The 21,644-nt window shown below is 60.9% G+C and overlaps 2 protein-coding genes across 5 annotated transcripts in view; both read right to left on the bottom strand.

Moving 5' to 3' along the window:
• FOXJ1 (forkhead box J1) lies at window positions 1-4,488 on the bottom strand. Its single transcript, XM_090291255.1, has 3 exons — window positions 4,372-4,488; window positions 3,148-3,811; window positions 1-1,438 (listed from the first exon to the last, which is right to left on the bottom strand). The coding sequence occupies exons 2-3, from the start codon at window positions 3,643-3,645 to the stop codon at window positions 671-673; spliced, it is 1,266 nt and encodes a 421-aa protein (XP_090147381.1). The 5' UTR covers window positions 3,646-3,811; window positions 4,372-4,488; the 3' UTR covers window positions 1-670.
• A 1,112-nt stretch (window positions 4,489-5,600) lies between these two features.
• RNF157 (ring finger protein 157) overlaps window positions 5,601-21,644 on the bottom strand; it is a 59,393-nt gene continuing 43,349 nt past the window's right edge. The window contains exons 11-20 of one of the 4 annotated variants that reach the window (XM_090257897.1): window positions 21,519-21,631; window positions 19,631-19,869; window positions 18,968-19,079; window positions 17,282-17,393; window positions 16,709-16,902; window positions 16,434-16,496; window positions 15,124-15,172; window positions 13,345-13,455; window positions 9,955-9,995; window positions 8,271-8,333 (exon numbers count right to left, since the gene is read on the bottom strand). In XM_090257897.1, the coding sequence (XP_090114023.1) occupies window positions 9,955-9,995; window positions 13,345-13,455; window positions 15,124-15,172; window positions 16,434-16,496; window positions 16,709-16,902; window positions 17,282-17,393; window positions 18,968-19,079; window positions 19,631-19,869; window positions 21,519-21,631 (1,034 nt within the window). In that variant the 3' untranslated portion in view covers window positions 8,271-8,333. Of the gene's footprint in view, window positions 8,334-9,954; window positions 9,996-13,344; window positions 13,456-15,123; window positions 15,173-16,433; window positions 16,497-16,708; window positions 16,903-17,281; window positions 17,394-18,967; window positions 19,080-19,630; window positions 19,870-21,518; window positions 21,632-21,644 lie in introns of all 4 variants that reach the window. The other 3 variants (XM_090257896.1, XM_090257899.1, XM_090257898.1) reach the window with 3 other exon arrangements.

Genomic DNA, 21,644 nt, shown 5'->3' with positions numbered 1-21,644 from the left:
CCCAGCTACACGCTGCTCTCAGCCTCCAGTCGGCTCAGAAATGAGGGATTTCTACCCTCTGCCCCGCCCCTACTTTGAGATGGGCCAGGGGGCCTTAGAAAGTCTCCCTGTCCCATCAGACACCTGGACCTCACTGTGCTCTCCTCTGTCTGTCCCCCTCTCTCAGCCCCTGCCCCTTCCTCCCACCTACTGCTGTCCCAGCCCCAGGGAGGCTTTGCCAGGAGAGGCCTCTGGGGGTTAATTAGCAGCCACCTAATTAGCATTTGTTGTACCTGGGAACTTTCTCTGGATAGAGATCTGGGGTGGAAGGTGGGAGAGGGAGAATCTTCGAAGCTGAGGTGCTCAGGGGTGGGCCCTGTCCTCTAGCTCCCCAGCCTGGCCAGGGTCCGTGTAGCTGCTCCCTGGGGCAGAGAGATGAGGGTCAATGGAACACTGTGTATACGCAGGGCTGGGAGGGGACGCGGCGATTCTGGTTCTGAGCCCTGGTTCTCAGCCTCTGGGGCTGGGATCTGAGGGCGGCCTGGGCTGGGGAATGTGTGGCCTCGTGGGGCCGGCCTCGGGAGACTTGGCCCAGCCCCTGTCTGGGCAGTGGGGTTCCATGGGCCTGTATTGGGGGGCAGTCTGGGCCCTGACTTGGATGCTGTCCGGAGGTGGGGCGGGGCCTGGCATCTTACAAGAAGGCGCCCACACTGGTCCAGTCTTGCAGGTCGGCAGCAAGGGTGGCATCCCCGGCCTCAAAGAGGGGCTCTGGGGGCAGGCAGCCATTGCCACTCTCGTCCCAGGGGTGCTGCAGGAAGGACGTGGCCAGGAAGGTCTCGTCGAAGTCCAGGCTGTCGGCAGCCTGCTCCACTGAAGGCCCCCAGGTCGGGGGGCAGTCGACGTGGTGGCTGTGGACAGTGAGGTCCCCATCCCCGTGTGAGGCGGGGCTCAGCGGCGGGCTCAGATCCAGGGTCTCCAGTGTGCCCAGCTCCCCGCCCAGAGCGCTAGCATCGAAGACGGCCTCCCAGTCAAAGTTGCCTTTGAGGGGTTCCAGCTCGCCCTGCTCCTCCTGGGTCAGCAGCAGGGTGCTGGGAGGCCACGGGACCTTGGCCACCCGCTTGGGCAGCGGCTGTTTGCGCTTGTGGCCGAGCCTGCCCTCGCCCGCGCCCCAGCCCACCTCCCCCGTGGCCTCCTCGAACTCCCGCAGCAGCTGCTGGGCCTCGGTGTTCACGGTCAGCGGCCCGGCCCACAGGGCTGCGCTGGGCTTCTGTGCGGCCTGGCGGGCGAAGGCCGGGTGGATATGGACGGGGGTCAGCCTCCGCTTCTTGAAGGCCCCGCTCAGCAGGCGCTCAGCGTACTGGGGGTCGATGCGCCAGAAGCCCCCCTTGCCGGGCTCGTCCTTCTCCCGGGGCACCTTGATGAAGCACTTGTTCAGGGACAGGTTGTGGCGGATGGAATTCTGGGCACAGGGAGAGACGAGGGACGCAGGACTAGGTGAGCGGGAAGGAAGCGTCAGTGACCACTAGTGCTCCTGCCTGTCCTCCTGCCATCTCTTCTCTGATGGGGGAAGGGGGACCGAGGCTCTGGGACACCAGCCACAGGGCACCGGGAGCCAGGAGTGCTGTCGGGGGCTTTTGTTCCCTGTTGCTGGGATATCTGCCTGCTCAGTCATCCGAGCCCAGAGCCACAGGGTGGCTCTCAGTGCCACCCTGTCCTGCCCTCCCTCCCTTACCCCACCGTTCGCAGCCTCTGGCCAAATGCCTCAGCTCCCCCAGGGCCTGGACTGCCATCCCCCTTCTCCTGGGCCTGGCCGGCCCTCTGTTTGTGAAGCCAGCGAGCAGGTTGGGGTGGGGAGCACTGGGCGACTGTGGGTGTGCGGGTACCTGCGTGTGTGCGTGCCTGCACAGGGGTGTGTGTGGGGACGAGTGTAGTGCGAGCCCAGGACTCCTCTTGTTTGCTGAACCAGCCGCTGGCAAGGGCCCTGGCCCACCCTCGCGTGCCCTCCCTCCCACCCTAGGCTGTTTGGTCCCAGTTGATTATTACCCAGCAAAGAGCACAGTGCTCATTCCTGGGGCCCGTTGCCTGCAGCCTGACCTTCCCACCAAGGCTACAGGTGGCACTGCCCCAGTCAGGGCCCAAACAAGCGTAGAATAGCCTGGGACTGTTGTGATGCGTGGCCTGCTGGCTGTGGGTGCCCCGGGGAAGTCTGGGCATCCTCAGGGCCTCTGTCTCTGACTAGCCACTGATCCTCCCGGTGGAGGACTCTCAGGTCAGTGTTTGCCCTGCCTCAAGTCACCATCCTGCCTTGTTCATTCCATGGTGGGGCGAGCAGGATGGGTGGGCGGGTAATGCCTCTTGGCAGGGCTGGGATGTTTACATGGTGGCCTGGCCCCTTGGCTGCTCTGTGCCAGGTTCCAGAGGCTTGGAACGTGAAGCCAGAGCTGGAGGCAGAGCCCCTGCGGGAAGCACCTGGCTTAGGTAATTGTCCCCCCAGGGAGGCTGACTGAGAAGAGAAAAAGGATTACAGGCAGAAAACTGGGGAGGGGCTGGAGTGGGGGCTGGGACAGCAGCTTTAGGAAGGTCCCATCCCCAGGCCACTGAGACACAGCTGGCCTTCACACCCTGTGGCACTTCCTACCCTCTCCACCAGCCAACTGCAATGGGCTGGGGATGGGGTAGGGGGCGGTGGGGGGGCGGTGCTTGCCTGGCAGGGGGCAGTGCTCCAGCTTCCACCTCTGAGTCAGGGCCTGACAAACTGCCCTTGGGCAGGACAGAGTCTAGAATTTTAAGACTTGGGACAAAAATGTGTCCCTCAGTTTGTCACCTTCGGGGTGGGGGTGCTGTGTCCACGGCAAAGTCTGGCCCTAGTCTTTGGACTGAGCCTCTTGGATGAGTGACAAGTGCTTGCCCCTTGAACCTCAGTATTCTCACTCCTAAAGCCCCCTCTGAACACCCTTCCTCCTTTCTCTCTGAAGTCAAATGAGGGGCTTTTCCAAGCCCTGGGCTCCTGGGACGTCCTTCCTCGATGGCCTTCCTCCCTTGGGGCCCTGGGTGCACTGCATCTGCCTATTGGCCTGCAGATCTGAGAAGTGAAGTGAGTCCAGTCCTGCAAGAGTGGAGAGGGAGGGAGGAGCTCAGGAGGGAGCCGGGCAACCCACCCTCCCTTACCTGCCAGGTGGGATCCGCATGGCGGAAGTAGCAGAAGTTGTCCGTGATCCATTTGTAGATGGCCGACAGGGTGATCTTGGTGGCCTTGCTGGCCTGCATGGCCATGCAGATGAGGGTGGCATATGAGTAGGGCGGCTTCACGTTCGGGTTGGTGGCATAGTCCACGTCGTCGGGGGGTGGAGCCTGTAGCCCGGAGGGCAAGCTCCCCGAGGTACAGGAGGACGTGGGCTTGCCTGGCGTGTGGGGCTGCCCCAGGCAGGCTGGGTCCCCCGCCAGGGGGGATCCTGGTGCAGCCGAGCCTGGCACCTGGTGGTAGCCATGGGGGTCGGTGCCCCCCAGGGGCAGGGCAGGAGCCTTGGCGTTGAGAATGGAGAATTCCTGCAGCCACTGCAGGCTGGTCAGGCTGTCATCCAGGGCGTCGGGCTCCTCCGGGCTGCCCTCCAGTCCGGCCTCCTCCGCCTGCCCTGCTCCCGAGAGGCGCAGCCAGCTCTCTGCCATATCTGCGGGGACTCTCCGAGGGGGCGGTCAACCTCCACTCTGGGCTGAGGGTGACCCGCGGCGATCGCCAGCCCGCTGACTCCCGCGGCTCCAGTTACGCAGCTTCCCGGGCGAGCGCTTCCATCGTGCGACCCGGGATCGCCTCCTCCGAATACAACGGTGGGGCCTGCGGGGAACACAGCGGGGGCTGAGCACGCTCCCCCCACCTCCCAGGGGAGGGTGTGTGGGAGGGTTAGAATCCCTCTAAAATCGTTCCCGGGGCTGGGAGGCTATTTTAGTGCCAAAGTCTGTGAAACAGAAGCAGTGCCTGGAGGACTGACCCCCTCAGGGTCGCCTGGCCCTTCTTTTCCTCTTCGATAACGGACAGGAGACTGTAGGCCGAATCAGGGAAGAGAGCAGGGGCATCCGAGGCTAGTTCCTTCTCCACAAGAGCGGGAAACCAGACACCCCCACCCTGCAACACCTCAGAAAGGGGAGAGGGAGCCCCGGAGGCATCCGACGGGATGGGGGACCGGGGAGTGCGTCTGAGCCTTGAAAAGGGATATTACGAAGGTCACGGGGAAGGAAGGGAACAGGCCATATTGTTATGCGGGGCGGGAGGTGAGGTACCCCCAAACTCCAAAGGCGTCAGTTCCCGGGCCCACCGCTTCCGTCGGGGCGAATGGGAGAGTGGACTGGTACCAACTCTCTCCCTTCCTGCGGCCCGCAGTCCTCCCAGCACCTTACCTGGCTCAGAGCGCAGCCCGGGCCAAAGGAAGGTTCTGGAAGAAGTTACCCCCACCCCCCGCGGCTCTCTGCCCTCAGCTAGAGGGCCTCGCCAGCACCCCTCGTCGCGCCCCAGCCTGACGGTGCCTCTCTGAGCGCCAGCGACCGGGGGAACGGCCTTAAGTAGCGGCTCCGAAGGCTTCTCTGGCTGCCATGGCGACGCCCCGCCCCCATAAACAGCTTTCGCTTCTGCCATTGGTCATCACGTTTCCAAGGTGACCGCGGGCTCCGGCCACTCACTCCGGGGGTAATTCTCTTCAAACTCCCTCCTTTTGCGTCCCTGTCCCGCGCCATCCAGCCCCCTGCCCGCCACCGCGGCCGGGCTCCTGCATTCCCGCCCGACGGCCGCGCTCAGGGCTCGGAGAAGCGCGCGGCTCGGCGCTCCCGCTGAGGCTCGGCCCCCCAGCACGGCCGTTCGCCCCAGGAACCGTACTCCCGCCCTGCCCGCTTCCCCATCCCCGCTGCTCCGAGGCCTCGACGGGTCCTGGGACGCAGCCCCGGGCGCGCGCAGGGCTGAGAGCGGGGTCTCATGTCCTCTCCCCTGGGCTGCGAGTGGCACTGCGTCCCGCTCTGCGGCCTCTCCCTCTCCCATCCTGAGTGTCGGCTTTGGTGCCCGCGAGCAGGTCTGACTCTCCGATGCCACCTGCCGCTCAGGTCCGCAGCCATGGCCGCACCGATCGCAGGCACACCAAGGCGGGTAGGGTAATCCAGTTTCCCGGTAAGCGGCTGCCTCCCCGCCCCTGACATTCCAGAGCCTTCTGCGGAAGTGTCTCCCACCTCTCCAGAGAGCTCAGGAAGCAGAGCCGGCCCGCTAAACTCAGAAAAGCCACGGACCCGCCAAGTTCTCCCAGAGGGGTCATTTGCCCCATTAATTTCACCAACCTTGAAGTGACAGGGACTAAGGGTGGAAGGACACGGGGACTGTGGCCCTTCCTCCTCCCTTCCCCTGGCCTCCCTCCTGTCACCAGCTTTCCTGCTCAATTATTGAGGAGCTGCAGTGTTGGAGGTTCTCCGGTTTAAGGGCAAGGGTGGGGCCGAGGGCTGCTGGAGGGCTGGGGCAGGAAGCCTGTGCAGGGCAGGCAGCGGGGCACATCGACTCCTGCCCTGGCCTCTACCACTCCTCCGGCGTCCACATCCTCTCGAGTAAAGGCATTAAAGGTGCCGGAGAAAGTCAGACAGGAACTCTCACAGACAAGCCAACTGCAGTCAGCTGCTCTCCTTCCCTGTGAACAGTTTTATTCAGTTTTAAGAATCATGCAGCAATCCATAAATAGTGCATCCTGGATGTCCCCACTGTAGTGTGCCCGTGAGTGTCACCCCAGGGAGTGAGAGGGGTACACACTGGCACACACCAGGTGTGCAGACCCCGAAGCAAAGTGAGCAACAAGCGTGCCACCATCAGGCGGACAGGACACTCTCAGGTGAGATGGCTTCAGGTGTGGGGGTCTGTGCCCAGGAGATGCTCAGCATGGGGATGAATTTGGGGGGATGGGCCTGCGAAGGAGAAGGGAAAATGTCTCTGCGGGGAGGCAAGGATTCCCACACCACCCAGGGGCCATGGGAGAGCACAGACCTGAGTGTGTCAGGAAGGGGCCACAGGCCTCCAGTTAGTCTGGGCCCCCGCGCGTGAGAAGCCGGGCCCCGCCCGCTCTCCTGGGCCAACCGCTTACAAGACAGTGCCCAGATGATGGATGGGCAGTAGCATTGGCAGCTGCCCCGGTCCCTGATCAGGCTGAGGACCAGCCTCTTTGGATGGGATTTTCTGTTTGCCAAAGATCTAGATGAGAACAGAGGGGTGGGGGTAGGAGGAAGGATAGGAAGTGTCTGAAAAACAAGGACTGAAGGGCCATTCTGTAACACAGATGTCTTGGTTATGGAACCAAGGCCTAGAAGAATCTTCCTGGGAGAGGACACAGACCCCCCAGAAAGGGGGGAGATAATGGCTTCTTCTTACGGTGCCTGGCCGCTGTGGCTACTGTTTACCGGCATCTCCTTCATCTCAGGTAACACCACACTGTGAATACTACCTGCGGGGAGAGGAGGAGGGTCTGCGCACCACTCCTCTAGGCCGAGGGAAGCTCCCCTTCCCTGACGTTTCTGGGGCTCAAATTTCAAGAAAATCAGGGAGTGGGGTTATTGCTCAGCTTTTAAATGTGAAAGGGGCTGAAAGAACACTGGAGGAAAGAAGGAGATGAAGTGGGGCCTGAACCGGCAGCGTCCATTGCAGGAGCCAAGAGAGGGTGGACACGGGAACTCAAGAGAGAAGCTTCCATTCCGGCATGGCTCACGTCACACGTCAGAAGAACTGGCCTCCCCCTTGACCCGGGCAGAACATGAGCCACAACCACTAGGCCGTGCGAGGGTCCCCAGCCGCCTGGCGGTGCAAAGCAGCCACGTAGCAGGTGCAAAGGTTCCTCTGGGGATGGGGCTCTCTTTGAGGCCTTGGAAAGGGCCCTGGGACGCTCTTCTTGAGTGACAGTTCCAAATACTAAGACAAGCCGCCAGGATGGGGACAGCCTAAATTGTTTTTCCCACCTTTGCTGCCCGATCCTGCGCTCCACTAAAGAACCACCGTGTCCAAAAGCCAATCGACAAAGCAGCCACCAGAAGGCTATGTGACACCCATGATGCCAGTGTTCAGAGGAGAGAAACAGCCAACAGCATAGGGGCTGCTGTGGCCTTGCTATGACAGGTGCCTGTTTATGTGCCTTACACTGGGCTGAGGTGGGGCGGGCACAAGACAGGAACAGTGTCTCCAAATCCCACACGAACCTATGGGAGGCCATACCCCCCTTCTCCTACCAGGCTCGGGAGCATGGGAAGGCAGGGGGGCACGGGGGGTGGGGAGCCCCAGCTCAGTGCTCTCTCTCACCTCCTTTGGGGCTCCGGGGTTCCAGTGGGAGGATTGGTCCACCCCTCTCACAGCCTATTTCTTCAACTACCAACAGCAAGGGGTGGAGACGGGGACGATCGGGATGAGTGTACCACCTGACGGCGCCCGTGACGGAACAGCCCCTCGTGCGGGGCCCGGCACACAGGGGTGGTCAAAAACGTGTTTTCTGAAACGCTGCCTGAGGATGCAGTCCCAGGCCTTTACCAACGCACCCCATCCTAAGATACCCCCTGAGGGTGATCAGTTAAGGAGTGGGGGGATTCTCCAATTCAAGGCCTCCTTCCTAAGCAGACACACCAGGCACGGAGACTAGCTCGCCTGCCAGAAGCAAGACCTGTTTTCTCATCCATCCTTTCGGTTGCCACCATTTCTCCTGTCCTTGTGGGAAACTGTCACTTAGAGTGCCATGCGGCTTTCCCTCCTCCCTGGAGTCAGTCCCAACCCCACCCCAAGCGGGAGGTTCCAGGTTGGTTGTGATGTCCCAGAAACCAGAAAATGCCAGCTGGATGCCCGTTACGAAGCCAGGAAGACTCCAGGGCTCTCCGTCTACCCCCAAGGAGAAAAGGGGTGCTCAGCAAACAGCCAGCACATGGGCCTTGGCTCCTCCTGCAGATCACGGCCCAGTGGGAATGTTTCAGAGTCTCCGCAAAGGGTCTCAGGAGCCACAGTTCATCAGACGGTTTCAGCCCGCAGGGAGGAGGGTGGCTTCCAGTCCATTCCGAGAGGGGAGGGATCCTGGTTACGGAAGGAGACGAGGTGGGAGAAGGAGCAGGCAGACCTCAAAGCTGGCTTCCATGTGGGTATAAGTCTCCATGTAACCTGCTGAGGATGCCCAGGAGGCCATTGGTCCGGTGAGGCCAGGACGGAACCTGGGGACAGGAGGGAGCTCTGGTACGGGGGCAGGGCTCTCAGACAGCCAGAGGACCCCACACGCAGGGCCCGTTCTCGGCGTCCTCCAGGCTGCTGGATGACAGGCGCCGGCGCTGTCTGTTCCGACAATTGACCACGTTGTCATCAGCCTGCCAGGTACCTGGAGGAGAGAAAGGAAGGTCACAGCCAGACCTTTGGCCAGCAGGGCAGCCCAGGAGCTCGGCATGGAAGCTGACCGAGACGTGCGTGTCGCCTGAAACTCCTGTGCGGGCCACAGCGTGGGAGAACAGCAGAAGAGGGTGCCGCCAGGCGCAGGGGCTGCTCTGGCCCCACTGGGCCACATACGGTCACGGCCACTGCGGCCCCCTGACAGAGGCCCACGCAGGTGTTTCTTGTTTTGTGGGCTTGCCCCAGGACCCGCTTCTGCATGTCGTTTGTCCCGGAGTTGGTCCGTATGTTACGGTCGGACCAGGAGGAAGCAGCTGAGTCCGGCTGGGCTTTTCCTCAGGGCAGGGAGGAGTGGAGTGGAGGGAGAAGCGTGTGTCCTTTGGGCCCAGAGTTTGCTGCCGAGCCAGGTCAGGGCAGGAAGGGACCGGCTACCCAGCAGGGTGCCGGGGACATGGCGGGGCAGTGCCATGGCTGCAGCACCCCATCGTCCCCCACACCTGCTGCTCTTCGTCTCTTTCTGACCCGTGCAGCCCACTGAGGTGAGCTCTCTGCGGGTGCCATCGACCCCAGCAGACACTAGGCTGAGAACCATGGGGCCCCCGGGTGTCGCCCACTAACCCTCTCCCCTTCCCCCAGTCCGGACGCTGTGCCGGAACCCGTCCTGCTCTTCTCTTTCCTCCCTGCTCTGCATCCAGGCCGCCGCCTCGCCATTCCTTCACTTCCTAGGACGTCCGACCTGTCGTCAGAACAGCGGGGCCCCACTCCCAGGTCCTGGCTTTACTGACTGTATGGCCTGGGCAGGGCACTTTCCAGACTAACTCGCAGGTCTGCCGTGAGGGCTGAATGAGGACACACAGGAGAGTGACGAGCGGGACACCGAGTGGCAGAAAGGGCTGGCACCTCAGGCTTTGTTCAGGCTGTCCTCATCTCTCCCGCTCCCCTGCCCCCCCCGCCCCTTACTTGCCCTCCCAGCCCACAGCCTTGCTCCATCCATCACTCCATCAGCTCCATCCTGGAGAGGAAAGGCGGGCCGCAGCTGCCCACACACTTGGGATGAAGGCCTGACTCCGGCAGCGGTCAGGGAAGGCCTCCCCCACACCCTGCCCTGCTGCCCCGCCGGAGGACGCCCCGGGGGTTCAGAGGGCCCCCCAGCAGCCCCCACGGCCACCTGCCTTCTCACACTGCCCTGAGTGCCTCCGCGAGGCCGGCAGCTCATCCTGGCAGGGCTGGCAGCTCTGGAGGGTGGGCCTGAGGCTCGCTGCGTTCACGCTCACAAATGTGTGGGGCCTAATGGCAGGCACGCTAGGATTAAGGGTATAAACTGCTCATTTCCCAGAAGTGTCCCAGTGGGATAATCCCTCTAAGGCTCTAATAACAGTCTGAGGAGATGGACCCCAGGGGAAGAGAAGCGAGTAGAACAGGAAAGTCTTCGGTATCTCCCGCCCCCCCATAGGACTGGGGAACCTCTGGCCCCCGGGGGCGCTGGAGTCTGGGACGTGGTCAGCGGCGCTCTCTCCCTCTGAGGGTGGCACGCTCCGTGTGACCAGACCCCGTTGGGAACCCCGCCGGCACAGGCGTGTGTGCTCACTTATGTAATCGGGTAGATCTCATACCTAGTCCTCAATGTTTATGGGGCAGGACTCCGGAGCTGCGGCTGTTCGGTGGGAGAGACCAAAAGCACATGGTAAACAGGAGAGAAGGCACACACACATGCACAAAACAGAACTCCGCCGCCACCAGCTCACCAGGAGCCCGCGGACGGCGGGCGGCCCGCTCCGAGTCCGCGCGAGCCCCGGCGGCAGAACACGCCATCCTAGAACCCTTAGCCAGGCTGCCACCAGTCGCTCCTGGGGCAGCCTCAAGCCCCAGCTCTGACGTCTGTTCTCCCTGGTCTCTGAAACCTACGCGCCCTGTCCTTGCCCCTCCAAAGCAGGCTGACGCCCTCAGCGAAACTCGGCTTTGCGCTCTGCTCCCCTGGCCACAGGAAGGGGCCCCAGGATGCTGGGAGAACTTCCCTCCCGCCCCTTCAGCCAGAAGCCGGGGCTTGGAGATTTAAAACCCTTGGAGGCAGACAGATAAAGGTGCTTTCCATTCCATCCCCATCTCGGGGGATCCAGAAATGGGAGAGTGAAGAGACCTCTAGAGGCGGATTTTGGGAGCACATTTAGGGCCGTCCTGCGCCCCCACTTTCCTGTGGCCAAGTTTAAGGGCTGTGACAGTTCAACTCTCTGGTAGTTTCTCTCCAGGGAAGGAAAGCCAGCCGGATGTTCCATTCGTGCCTCGGAAGGGCCGACTTTCCCAAGAGCAGCTTAGTCCCCGTGAACTTCAGGAACCCACAGTACTTCTAGATTTCAGTAGAGAGACTCACTGATGCTCAGTGCAGTCATTAAAAACTATTTGTATTTCCACGACTAAACCTGCGTTATCCTTGCTCCTATCCACCAGCGCGCACCCCCCTGCAGAGGCTTTCCACAGGAGCACCACTCGGGCCCTGGCCACTGTCTTGTGTGACAGTCCATTGACTCCCCTGAAACCACAACTTGCTTTGTATGGTCTCAAGATTCTGATCTGCTCCCTGCCCGTACCTGTCCATTCAGATTGCCTCCCTTTGAGAACCTTTCAGAGCAATCTCAGAACACACCCCCACGCCCTTGGTTTGGGGGCCCAAGAACACTCAGAACCTTCTTAGAGGAAGAGGGGCTGGAAAGACACAGGTGCCCTCCCAGCGTAACTCTGAAGAGAATGGAGACCATGGGGACCCGCAAGGTCCTCGCCACCGCTGGGTCTCCCCCCCCCCCCGATGAGCCCCATGAGCATGGGGCAGGAGATGTGGACAGGCGAGGAGGGACGCTCCCCAGGCTCCGCTTTTCACTGGCCCTCCCTCCTCTTGGTCAAGCGGAGACCAAGGGCCTGGGAAGCTGAACTGAGGCCACAGGCAGGCCGAGAGGAGCCCAGCTGGCCTGCAGGTGTCTCAGGATGGAAGTTGGACCTTATGGCTCAGGGAGAAGAGGTCTGTTCCTTCCACGGGACCTACTTCCAGAGCATTACCCAGCACTTTGCTACGATGCTCACAGGAGAACCGGAGAACATTCGACCCTAGAGAGCAGGTGAGCTCTCCTCTTCTGCAGGGGCCCTGGAGGCCTCCGGGGAGGGGACGGCGGGGTGCCTTCAGCGCTCGCCCCCGAGCCCCTATCCCGACGGCTGTCACAGGCGCTTGGATCGTGTCTGGCCTCAGTTGTGAGCCCAGTTTAATCTCAGGTCGGCTGGCTCCCTTCCCAGATCCCCACAAGGACCCCCGGGTTCCTGCTTCCGGCCAGGTCTCACACCCCTCCGCAACCCCCGAGAGTGGAATAAGTATCAACCAGCAGGCTGGCGGCGGGAGTCAGGAAGAGGAGGAAGGGGTTCCCACCGGCTCAGTGGGCTGAAACAACTCCCAGCAGCTCCGGCTGCCAAAAAATGGGGGTGTGTGGGGGAGCCCCTCCAGGGAGGCAGCACCCAAGTTCTCCCCCGAAGCCCAGCAGGCAGATGGGCGGTGGGGCTGCCACAGGCATAGGGCGGGCGGAGGGCGGAGGGGTCCTCCTCGGCCAAAGCCAGTCCTTCCCTTTGCCCTTGCCCAGAAGCACCCTCATTTTTCTGGCTCAGGGACTCATGGACCCTCACAAATACCTTTTTCTTGGAAAATCTGAGTACCCGGAGCACGGGCCCTTGGCGGTTAGGAATGGGACCCTAAGCAAGAGCCTCTCGGGCGCGCGCAGGCCCGGCAAGCGCGGGGGCGGGCGCGGCAGAGCCGGGGTGGGGGCAGTGTGGCCACAGAGCGAACATGAACTTTCACACGGAGTCTAGGTAACGGAAATGAACTGAAAAAGAAACAAATCAGACACACAGATTTACACTTGGCAAAAAGACGTGGAAAACAAACGGACAGACAGAAGCGAGGTCGGGAGCAGGAGGCAGGGAGTGAAGTCCAGACCGGACTGGGTCAGCGCCAAACAGACGGTGACCCAAGGGCCCTCCGAAAGGCTGGAGCAAGCGGCTCGCGAGGCCGGCCGCCCGGGTGTGGGAGGACCCGCGCCTTTCCCAGGCGGATGGAGCGTGGCAACCACAGCAGGCGGTGTGGCTCCAACGCCGCGCCCACGTCGCTGAACGAGTAAAGCACTGGACCCACGGTGTGACGGGGCTGCTCTGAGGCTGACGGGCGTCTTTGTTTCAGGGGCATTGGAGAGATTACAAACACGTGGGGGACCGCGTCTGCCATGACCCCGAGAGGGCAAGTGTGACCGGGTCCACTTGGGCAAGACGTGGCTTTGGAGCAGTGGCCGGCGGAGCCCTGGCGTGAGCGCATCGGCCGAAGGAGGGCCGTGCTCAGCGGCTGACTGATGTGGCTCCTCTGTGGGGAATGAGCCTGGATTCAGCTTAGTGCTGTGAGAAGGAATAAGGGGCACACTGACAGCCCTGGTGACATTCAAAGCGAGGGCTCCAGGGAGCACGGTCCCCGTCGGCCCCTGACCTCTCCTTTGGGTTCCAGAGCTAACAAGTACAAGGCAACTGGTAACCCCCAGTCAAGTTCCTCCCTGAGCCAATGACACACGTTCCTTCTGAGGAGCTGCGGAGGCCCTTTCCAAGCGCTCAGGCTCTCTCTCCACCCCAGGGGGGTGTGCCTGCCTCAGACTGCCTGTTGACAAAGGCAAGGCCAGGCCACCCGCCAAGGGGTCGCCACGCCACGGGAATGGCCACGATCTGAAGGAGGGGCTGGTCGGCCCGACTGGAAGGACAGGAAGAGCTCTCCCTTCTTCTTGTCCTCATAGTCTCCCTCAGGGCCCGGAGCTCTGGGGCTGTCCCGAGGCTCCGCACTTCCTTTCAGCAAGGGGGCTGCCAGCACCTCAGCACAGCCCGTGGCTTCTGCGGGAGCAGCAGGCCAGGAGACGGGTGTCCCAGGGTGAGGGCAGGGGCGTGAGCAGGGGAGCGTCGCCCACCAAGTTCATGTTCAGCAGACGGCCACTCACCGGGTAAGCAGACCTCAGAGCACAGCTTATTGTCCAGTGCTTTCACGCTTGCGATGTCAAAGTCATTGTTATTGTCACACTCCATACCTAGAAATGCGCATGTCCTCTGGCCTGTAACGGAGTTAATGCAGTTAGACGGGCTGGCTGGGTTTTTCTCTGCTTTGCTGTCCTTAAAATAAAAGTCTTAAGGATGGAGACAAAAAGAAATCAAATCATGTGTTTAAAAAAAAAGAAGACAATAATCAGGTGGGTAAAGAGTGGACAATAATAGGAATCCCACTGTGTGGGCACATGTGTGTTCTCGAGCCACCCTGCTGTGGCCGTTGTTCCACAGCAAGTCAGACCCCCGGGGGTGCTGCTCACGGGGTCGTGGGCTCCCCAGGGAACGTGACCGAAGCGGAGCTCTGCTGGAGGCTGGGACAGGCTGGGGACCCGCTGGGGAAGCCGCCCCGCTCCTGCCTGCGTCTGCCGGTGCTGCGGGGTGCACCTGTCACCGTCGGGCTCTGCAAATGCTACACACCAGAACTACGGGAGCCTCAGGGAGCATAATTCTGCAGATCAAGTCAGAATCACCACATTCACAACGTTATGATTTCTCTTCTTAGGAGAATTAGGAAATTTACTTTGTTGAGTATGTTTTAAGGGACTGACCTGAAACCTACAGACATAGGCGAGGGAAGGGGAAACTTTTAGAAGTTACTTTTTTCAAGCTCCCTCTTTGTTTTCTTGGTGAACGGGAGAGGAAGAAACATAAACCCACTGGGTGGGCTGTGGAGTGTCAGGTGGGAAACACCTGTGGCCTTGCCCGGGTCAGAAGCCAATGTTCTGTGAGGGGACAGTCACAAAGGGAGCCTCGAGCACTGGTGACATCGACCCGGTCGGTGAAGCGCCCAGCCCACCTCGGCTGGCGGAGTCACAGCCATGGTGGCCGTCCCCTCCTTCAGGGCGACTTGGCCAGGCGAGAGCGGCCAAGTCCGCATGCACACCCCTGAACTCCCAAGCAACGGCCAGCGCTAAAGCAGAAGCAACTAGGATGGCATCCGCGTCCTGGCCGGGTCCCCGGTCCGGGTCTGCTTTGGTGGTGCCTTTCTGCAGGAGGCACCCCAGAGCCGCGGGGTCCTGGAACACGCCGTATTCCATCCCCGGGGGGACAGCCCCAGCCCGCCCCCTTCTTCCTGCTCCCTTGCTCTGCAGATCGTCCCGCCCCTTCTAGCCGCACGGGAAACCACATTCTCCCAACGGAAGCTGTAAGGGAGGCCTGACTTACTCCTCCGACACCATCCTTGTCACAGTACAGAACACGTGTCTCTGCCCCACCTTCCCTGTGCCGCTGGCTCCTAAGGTCCCCGCTACGGAATGTCAGCTACTTTCTGGGCTAAAGCAAAACACAACCAGCAGTCCAGCAGTCCCTCCTCTGTTGCTAAACTTGGGGGCCGCTACAGCAGCGCCGGGGGACGGGGCTGAACAGCTGGCAGGAAGGCAGGCGACCGGGGTGGCCCGAGAAGCTTCAGGGCCCACCCCCTGTAAACGGAGAACTGTAGGTGTCTTCGGTGCACCCTCCCCGGACAGCCTGGGCCTGGGCGCAGACGAGCTCGGAGGGGGGCCACGGCAGTGCTCGGGCACCCTGCTGGCTTTGCTGTTCCACCAAGAAGACGACCCTTCCCCAGTGGCACAGCGCGGAGGGGTGGCACCACCTCCCGCTAGTGCCCCCTCTGGCACCCTTGAAGGAACCCCCAGGAGAGAGTGTAGTAAGAGGGAGCAGAAGACCAGGTCTTTTACCATCTTCCTGGGTGGGCGAGCCATCCTCTTCCTCCGTGACGTCATTTCCCTGCAACAGAAGAAAGGCGCAGGAAATGAGGGCGGCGGACCCCGGAACGGGGCCGGCGTTGGGGCACCGACCACCCGCGGCCGAAAACCCACAGGGCGCTCCCGCCGGCCCTCCGCGCACATCCGCCCAAGGGCAGGTCGAGAGCGCAGCTGACCCTGGAGCAAGGCGGGTCTGAGCCTGGCTGGTTGAGGATCGACCGCAGGAGCATTTTTCTCAGCCTGATGAAATCTTGTTTCCAGGGGTGTCCTCTGTTTGGCTCAAATAAGTGGTTATAAAAATTTTAAAAAGAAAAGGGTCCTGGCAGGTGTGACTCAGTGGGTTGAGGGTCAGCCTGCGAACCAAAAGGTCGCCGGTTCGATCCCCAGTCAGGGCACAGGCCTGGGTTGCGGGCCAGGTCCCTGGTTTGGAGCGTGCGGGAGGCAGCTGATTGTTGTAGCTCTCACACATGGATGTTTCTCTCCCTCTTTCTCCCTCCTTTCCCCTCTCTCTGAAAATAAATAAATAAATTTAAAAAAAGAAAGAAAAGAGGCAACTGTCTGTTCACGGGCTGGAGGCTGAACGAACCATCCTGACGGTATCGAACTGTGGGCGCCGGGCGGAGGCGGGTTTGGCTGGGTGGGGCCCGTGAGGCCTGTAGGGGCCAGGCCCCGGGTGCGTTTTGCACGCGTGCTAGAAATGTCAGCGCTACCCTGGGTCATCGCTTAGCGTGTACTGTTTTCTAAGGCGGCGATAAAAAGCCAGCGGGGAAGCAAACAAGGAGACCTTCAGACTTCCAGAAACCCCAGAGGGTTGCAAACGCGCCCCAGACACCCCTTTGAGAACATGTGGCTAAGAAGGAGTTCTAGAGGAAAAAAAGAAACCATTCCAGAGCCTTCCCTGTGCGCTGGGTGTCTCCCGGCCCTCCCGCACGCCTCAGTCAAGGCTGTCTCCCCCCACAGAAGGTATGGGGGGGGGGCAAGCAGACACCGGGCTGCTCGGGTCTTTGTGGCCCCCAGTGCCAGGAAGCGCCTGCAGCACAGCCGTCCTGCGTCACCAGCCGCTACTTGACGAGGGACAAACAGAGCGCCAGGGCCCCGGGTGTGGTGGGCCCCCGGCACAGACACCAGCGCCCTCTGCTGCCCAGATGCTCCCCCGACCCGAGCGTGGGGCTGCTGTCTCTCCACGCCACACACGACCAGATGCCACTGGGGCAGGACTGTTCTGGAAGAGCCCCCATCCCATCTGCTTCCCCAGCCAGCGCCACCGCCCCTGTGGGTGTTACCTCTGCGTCCTGCTCCTCAGCGAGTCCGACAAAGTTGCTGTCTGGGGACGCCGCTGGCATCGCCTGCAGAGGATTGACCAAAGGGAGACACACATGTGGCTCTCCGGAAGCCCCGCTGGCCTGGCAGCAAACCCGCCCATGCCCTCAGGACCCGGTGTGCCAAGCAGTCAGGCCTGAGGGGGCACCTCGGGCTATACGCTCCCCATTTCCTGGCTCCCCTTCCAAGCCTTCAGCACCGTGGGGGCTCCGCAGATGTCCCTGCACCCCTCCCTCACCTCTCCTTCCTCCGAGGCGGCCCTGCTGGCAGCCAGCGGGGAAGGGAACGCCTCTCCCTCGTCTTCCGTGCCCGTGCCGGGGGCCATGTAGGAGCCGGACATGGAGGAGACCGTGTCGGTGCTGATCTGGGAGTGCTGGCTCTGGGAGGACACCATGGACATGACCGACTGGGCCAGACTGCTGCTGGCAGGGTCTTTGGAGACAGGAGGGGAAGGGAGGAGACGGAGGTCAGGCACGGGCTCAGAGCACCGGGGAGGAGCGGCGCTCCCGCCCGCACCACGCAGCGAGGGCCACGGTGGCCTGGCCTGGCCCTCACCTAAAAGGGTTTCAGATTTAAGGCTTTCCACGGCTCTGCTCCTTTGCACTGAGAGCTCAGAACTCAACTTCTGGGACCAGAGGGCTGCTTGTCCCTCAACTCAGCTCAAGACGGCCCCCCATCCCAGGAGAGCAAGCCCCCTTCCCTCTTTGTCAGGCGGTAGCTGGCTGCCCCCAGGTCTGCTCCGGGGAAACGCAGGCGCGTTGGGGATGGGGATGGGGGGGAACACGAGGCCCCTCCTTGCTCCCTCGTGTACCTTCTGGGGAGGAGATCGTGGAAGAGAGAGGCGTCCCTGTGCAGGACGACTGGTCGATGCCCCCTGATGACGACAAGGTCAGGTTCTCGCTGTCTGGAGTGACACCACATTCCTGGGGGCAACGGGGCGGGGGGGGGGTGCAAGTCAAACACCGTTGGGGACAGTGAAAGGGCACGGGACGTGGGGAGAGGGGAGGAAAGGGGACACTGGGAGGGGCCGAGGTTCCCACGGCCACAACGTCCGTGACACGCAGAGGCAGGCGGTGTCTCTTTCGTCCTCACTCCTGTGCAGCCCCGACCCGCATGGCCGTCTCCCCGGGGAGGTGCCGGCTTCAGTCAGCGCTGCCTGCCCAAGGCACAGCGTCTGCTGGGCCCACACAAAGCCTGCGGCTCAGGTGACACAGGTCACCCAGCAGCTGTGACATGGGGACACCCCAGGTTTCCCTGGGATTATCAACAGCTCTTCTTCAGAAGGAAAAGCACACAAAAGCGGCAGAGGCCTCCCTGCTGACCAGGCACCTCCACGCGGATGTCGGGTTAGTTCCAGCTCAGCGGGCCAGGCACACCACCACCCTTCCCCCGTCCGGCCCGTGCCACCCACCTGGGCCAGCAGCTGCCACGCCTTACGGGTTCTAGCTGCAGAACCCATTCTTTTCTGACCTCAGACGCGGCACTCCCTCCCGCCTGGGCTCCTAGGATGCCCCCGGCCCAGCCGGCCTGCCCCCAGCCCAGGCCCACGCCCCCGGCAGGTGGCCTTCAGGAGAGGAGGCTCCTGCGGAACCACTGAGCTGCGCAGAGCCTGGGTCCCCGCCCCCCAGCCCCGAAGCTTCGCTCGCTTCTGCCTTCACCTCTAAGCATCCTGAGATCCGGCTCCATGGCCGCCCCCCACGCCCTTTCTCCTGGTTTCCTCCACTTGGCCCCTGCCACAGCACCTTCTTGTCCCTGTGTGGGGCACGCGTGTTTCCTGTGGTTCAATTCATTCATTCATTCATTCATTCATTCAGCACGTAACTGAGCAACAGCTGTGCGCCATGCACGGTGCTGTTATCTGTGTACACGTCCTGTCCCTGCTGGACTGTGTGTCCCTAAGGACGGGAACCTCTGTGTCATCTCTCTGTGCTCCAGAGCCCCGAGCTCCCTGCCTTGCCGGGGGGGGGGCTATAATGAACCCACGTTAGCTGAAGTCTGTGCAGGGAGCTCACCCCTCCCCGCCTCCCCCCTCCCCGGCCTCTGGGCTTTTCCACCCGCCGGGCCTGTGCCCAGAGCCCTCTTTTCCCAGACGTCCACAGAGCTCGTGGACTTCGGTCTCTGTTCAGAGGCTACTTTTTAAAGATAGCAGCCCCACCTCTGGCCTCGAGAGTCCCTCTCTCTTATCTGCCACAGTGACCCACAGTGCCATCGACAGGCACTTTCTACTTACTGCCTTTTGTCCCCACCCCCAGCCCACTATCAAGAATGGGAGTGCCGGGAGGCAGGGGCTTCTGCGGGCCCCTCGCTGCTACCATGTCCTCAGCGTGCAGAGCAGTGACAGGCAAGCAGCACACGCTCCACCACAAGTGAGTGGATCGAACACAGCCCTGGCCGCGGTCTCGGAGGGCTCAGATGTGTCTGGTGAGGGGATGGCGCAGGGGGCCCTGAGGAGGCTGGTGCCGGAGTCCGACACCGGACAGCCGTGCCACACCGTTACCTCTTCAGGCTGCTGGGCCGCCCCTGGCCGCGGGGACAGGCGCGTCTCGGATTCGCTGCAGGAACGCTCGTCCTCCTCCTCACGCAGCACGGAGGAGTTCTGGGACACGGACCTGTGAGAGCCGAGGGGACGACGGCTGAGCCCACGGCCATGCCAGGCACGGGGGAGGGGGACGGGGACGGTGAGGGCGGGGAGGAACTGGAGCGCCCGGAGGCCTCCCCTGGGAGCCGGAATGCCTGGTCTCTCCTCCCCAAATAGCTGCCTATTCCTCTTCCGCTCCTCCCTGAACTGGCGTCTGAACTTGGGAAAAACCAGTGACAGTTAGTGTTTTCATACTCTGTCTACAAAACGCCTTCCCTTACTCCACCACAGAAGGCTCGAGGGGATTCAAACGCTTAAAATATGCAGAGCCCGAGACTGCTTTCCTCTTCAGACTGAAGGGAGCCCCTAACCCACCCACCCCCAGCAGGATGCGCTACAGACTCCTCTGTCAGGGTCCTCCCGAGTCCCTGTGTGCCATCTGACCCCCACCCCCCAAGGAATGGGGTAAGCCACCCCAGGTCCCCGGGCGCCCAGGATGGGGCTGGCCCCAGGGAGGCAAGGGACCATTGGGAGCACCCCACCAAGGACGCCGGCCCCCTCTGCTGGGTGCCGGCTACTCACTTGGACAGACTCCTTTGGAGCTTCAGTGCCTGGCTGCTGCCGTCAGACAGGCGGTCGAGCGGGGACAGCGTCCTGACCGGCGGCAGGTGGCCCTCGCTGCCATACGCGGGCAGCATTCCTGACAGGTGGCCGTCTCCAAGCGCGTGGAGTGGGGGTGCCACTGGGGAGGGCGTGAGGGGCCCGTTGAGGGCCTCCAGGAGAGACACCACTTCGTAACCCGGCGGGATGTTCTCTGAGGACTGGGGGGTCGGACAGGTTGAAACAGTAAATGCGCTTCGTTCTACAGAACAGAGTGTTTCTTACTCTGCACTGGAAAAATGTCTTTTTTCACATCTGGCCTGGGGGGGCGGGGTGTCTACCAAAAAAACGCTTCTGTACTAGAGGCCAAAGAAAGATGGCAGGTCAGAGGGCCTCATATTCCTAGATTCTGCTTTTACATGACCTTCTTCCGAGTAGAGTTTGCTTTTTATCATAATAGAAATACACATTTGTTACAGGGGATTTGGAAACTACATAAAAGTAGAAAGGAGGGGAAAACCCATCAATAATCAAATCACCCAAAATAGTAACTTTATTAACATTCTGTGTCTTTTTTCCAATTTTCCCCTCTGTGCTGTGTACACAGTTCCAGTCTGTCTGTCAGTGACAGTTTTATATCCTGCTCATTTCATGGAACAGAAATACCCTCCTTCACACACGTCCCCTTTTTAAAGGCACTGAGAGTCCCCAATGGTCCCGCTGGTGCTGGGCTTTAGTTGCGCCTGACCTTTCGGACTGTGAACATTCTGAGGAACGTCCGTGTGCGTAAATCTCTTTTTTCCAGGTTATTTTCTTGGTATTAAAGTCTTGGAGCTTAGAGGACCAGGGAGCAGCGTGTTTAGGGCCCCTGAGGTATGCAGCTAGTCTGTGTGTTCCAACAATCCTTCTAGTTACACTCCCAAAGGCAGGACAGAAAACCTTAAAAAGGTTTTCAGATTTGAAAGGTAAAAAACGGTCACTCATTTGCATTTGCATATTGTTGATTTTTAATGGGTTTGACTTAAAAAAATGACCGTTAACCTGCTACGTTCCTCTTCTGAGAATTCTTCTGTCTCCTTTGAGCAGTTACCTGCCGTTTTATTCCCAGGAGCGACAGCAGAGCCACGAGCCTCTCCTCCCATGGAAATGTTGCGAATGTATTTTTTTTCTTTAAATGGTTGGTGGTTTACCGCTTTAATTTTGGTCATCTTTTACACATCTGAGGTTTTAAAATTTTTAGGTGGTAAAACCTGCACAGTTTTTTTTTTTTTTTTCTCTTTTAAGCTTAGAGAGCCTCTCCCTTCCAAAGTCCACCAAAGAGTCACTGATAATTCATCTGAGTTTTTTATGTTTTGCCTGGCGGCTTTGTTTGTAACACAGTTCACTAGTTACTCCACGAGGAACTGGTTATCTGGTAAGGAGTTAAGCGCTAAACTGGTTTTTCCTCCCCAAATAGCTAACTATCCCGCTACTGCTTCCTGGACGAGAAATCTCTTCCACCACCGTGTGAGCGTCAAGAAAGCCGGTATCCGCTGGGCTGTGACGGCACAGCTCCGCGCCTTCACCCCAACACCCCGCTTTCCACTCCCAACGGCTCAGCTCCCAGCCCATGAAGCCATGAACCGGGACAAAGAAAAGCAGGTCCTCCTGCGGGGTTCAGAGAGACAGCAAACCATATTCCAATCGGAAACAGCCAGCCCTTGTGTCTGCGTGGGGGCCGCAGAGTTGGCCAGCTCGCTAACTGCTCCCGCGGCCGCCAGGTTTAATTACCTGCTGCAAAGCGGTGGAAGGGGGGACCAAAGGGGAGAAGTGCCGGCGAGGAGGGGGCAGTGCTGGCTTGGCAGGGGTTGTTGTTCTGAGCCCAGCTTACCGAGTGCTCTTCTGAGTCGGATGTCTGGGAGGAGATGATGGGGTTAAAGCTGGTTGGGGACAAGGGACCCAGTTTTTTCCTCATGGCTCGGATCTGCAGCAGAGCCCGGAAGGCTGTGAAGAAGGA

This window comes from Furipterus horrens, unplaced genomic scaffold (assembly GCF_987537825.1).
Source record: "Furipterus horrens unplaced genomic scaffold, mFurHor1.1.pri manual_scaffold_11, whole genome shotgun sequence".
Classification (NCBI taxonomy): domain Eukaryota; kingdom Metazoa; phylum Chordata; class Mammalia; order Chiroptera; family Furipteridae; genus Furipterus; species Furipterus horrens.
This window is presented reverse-complemented; position numbering and strand designations above follow the sequence as displayed.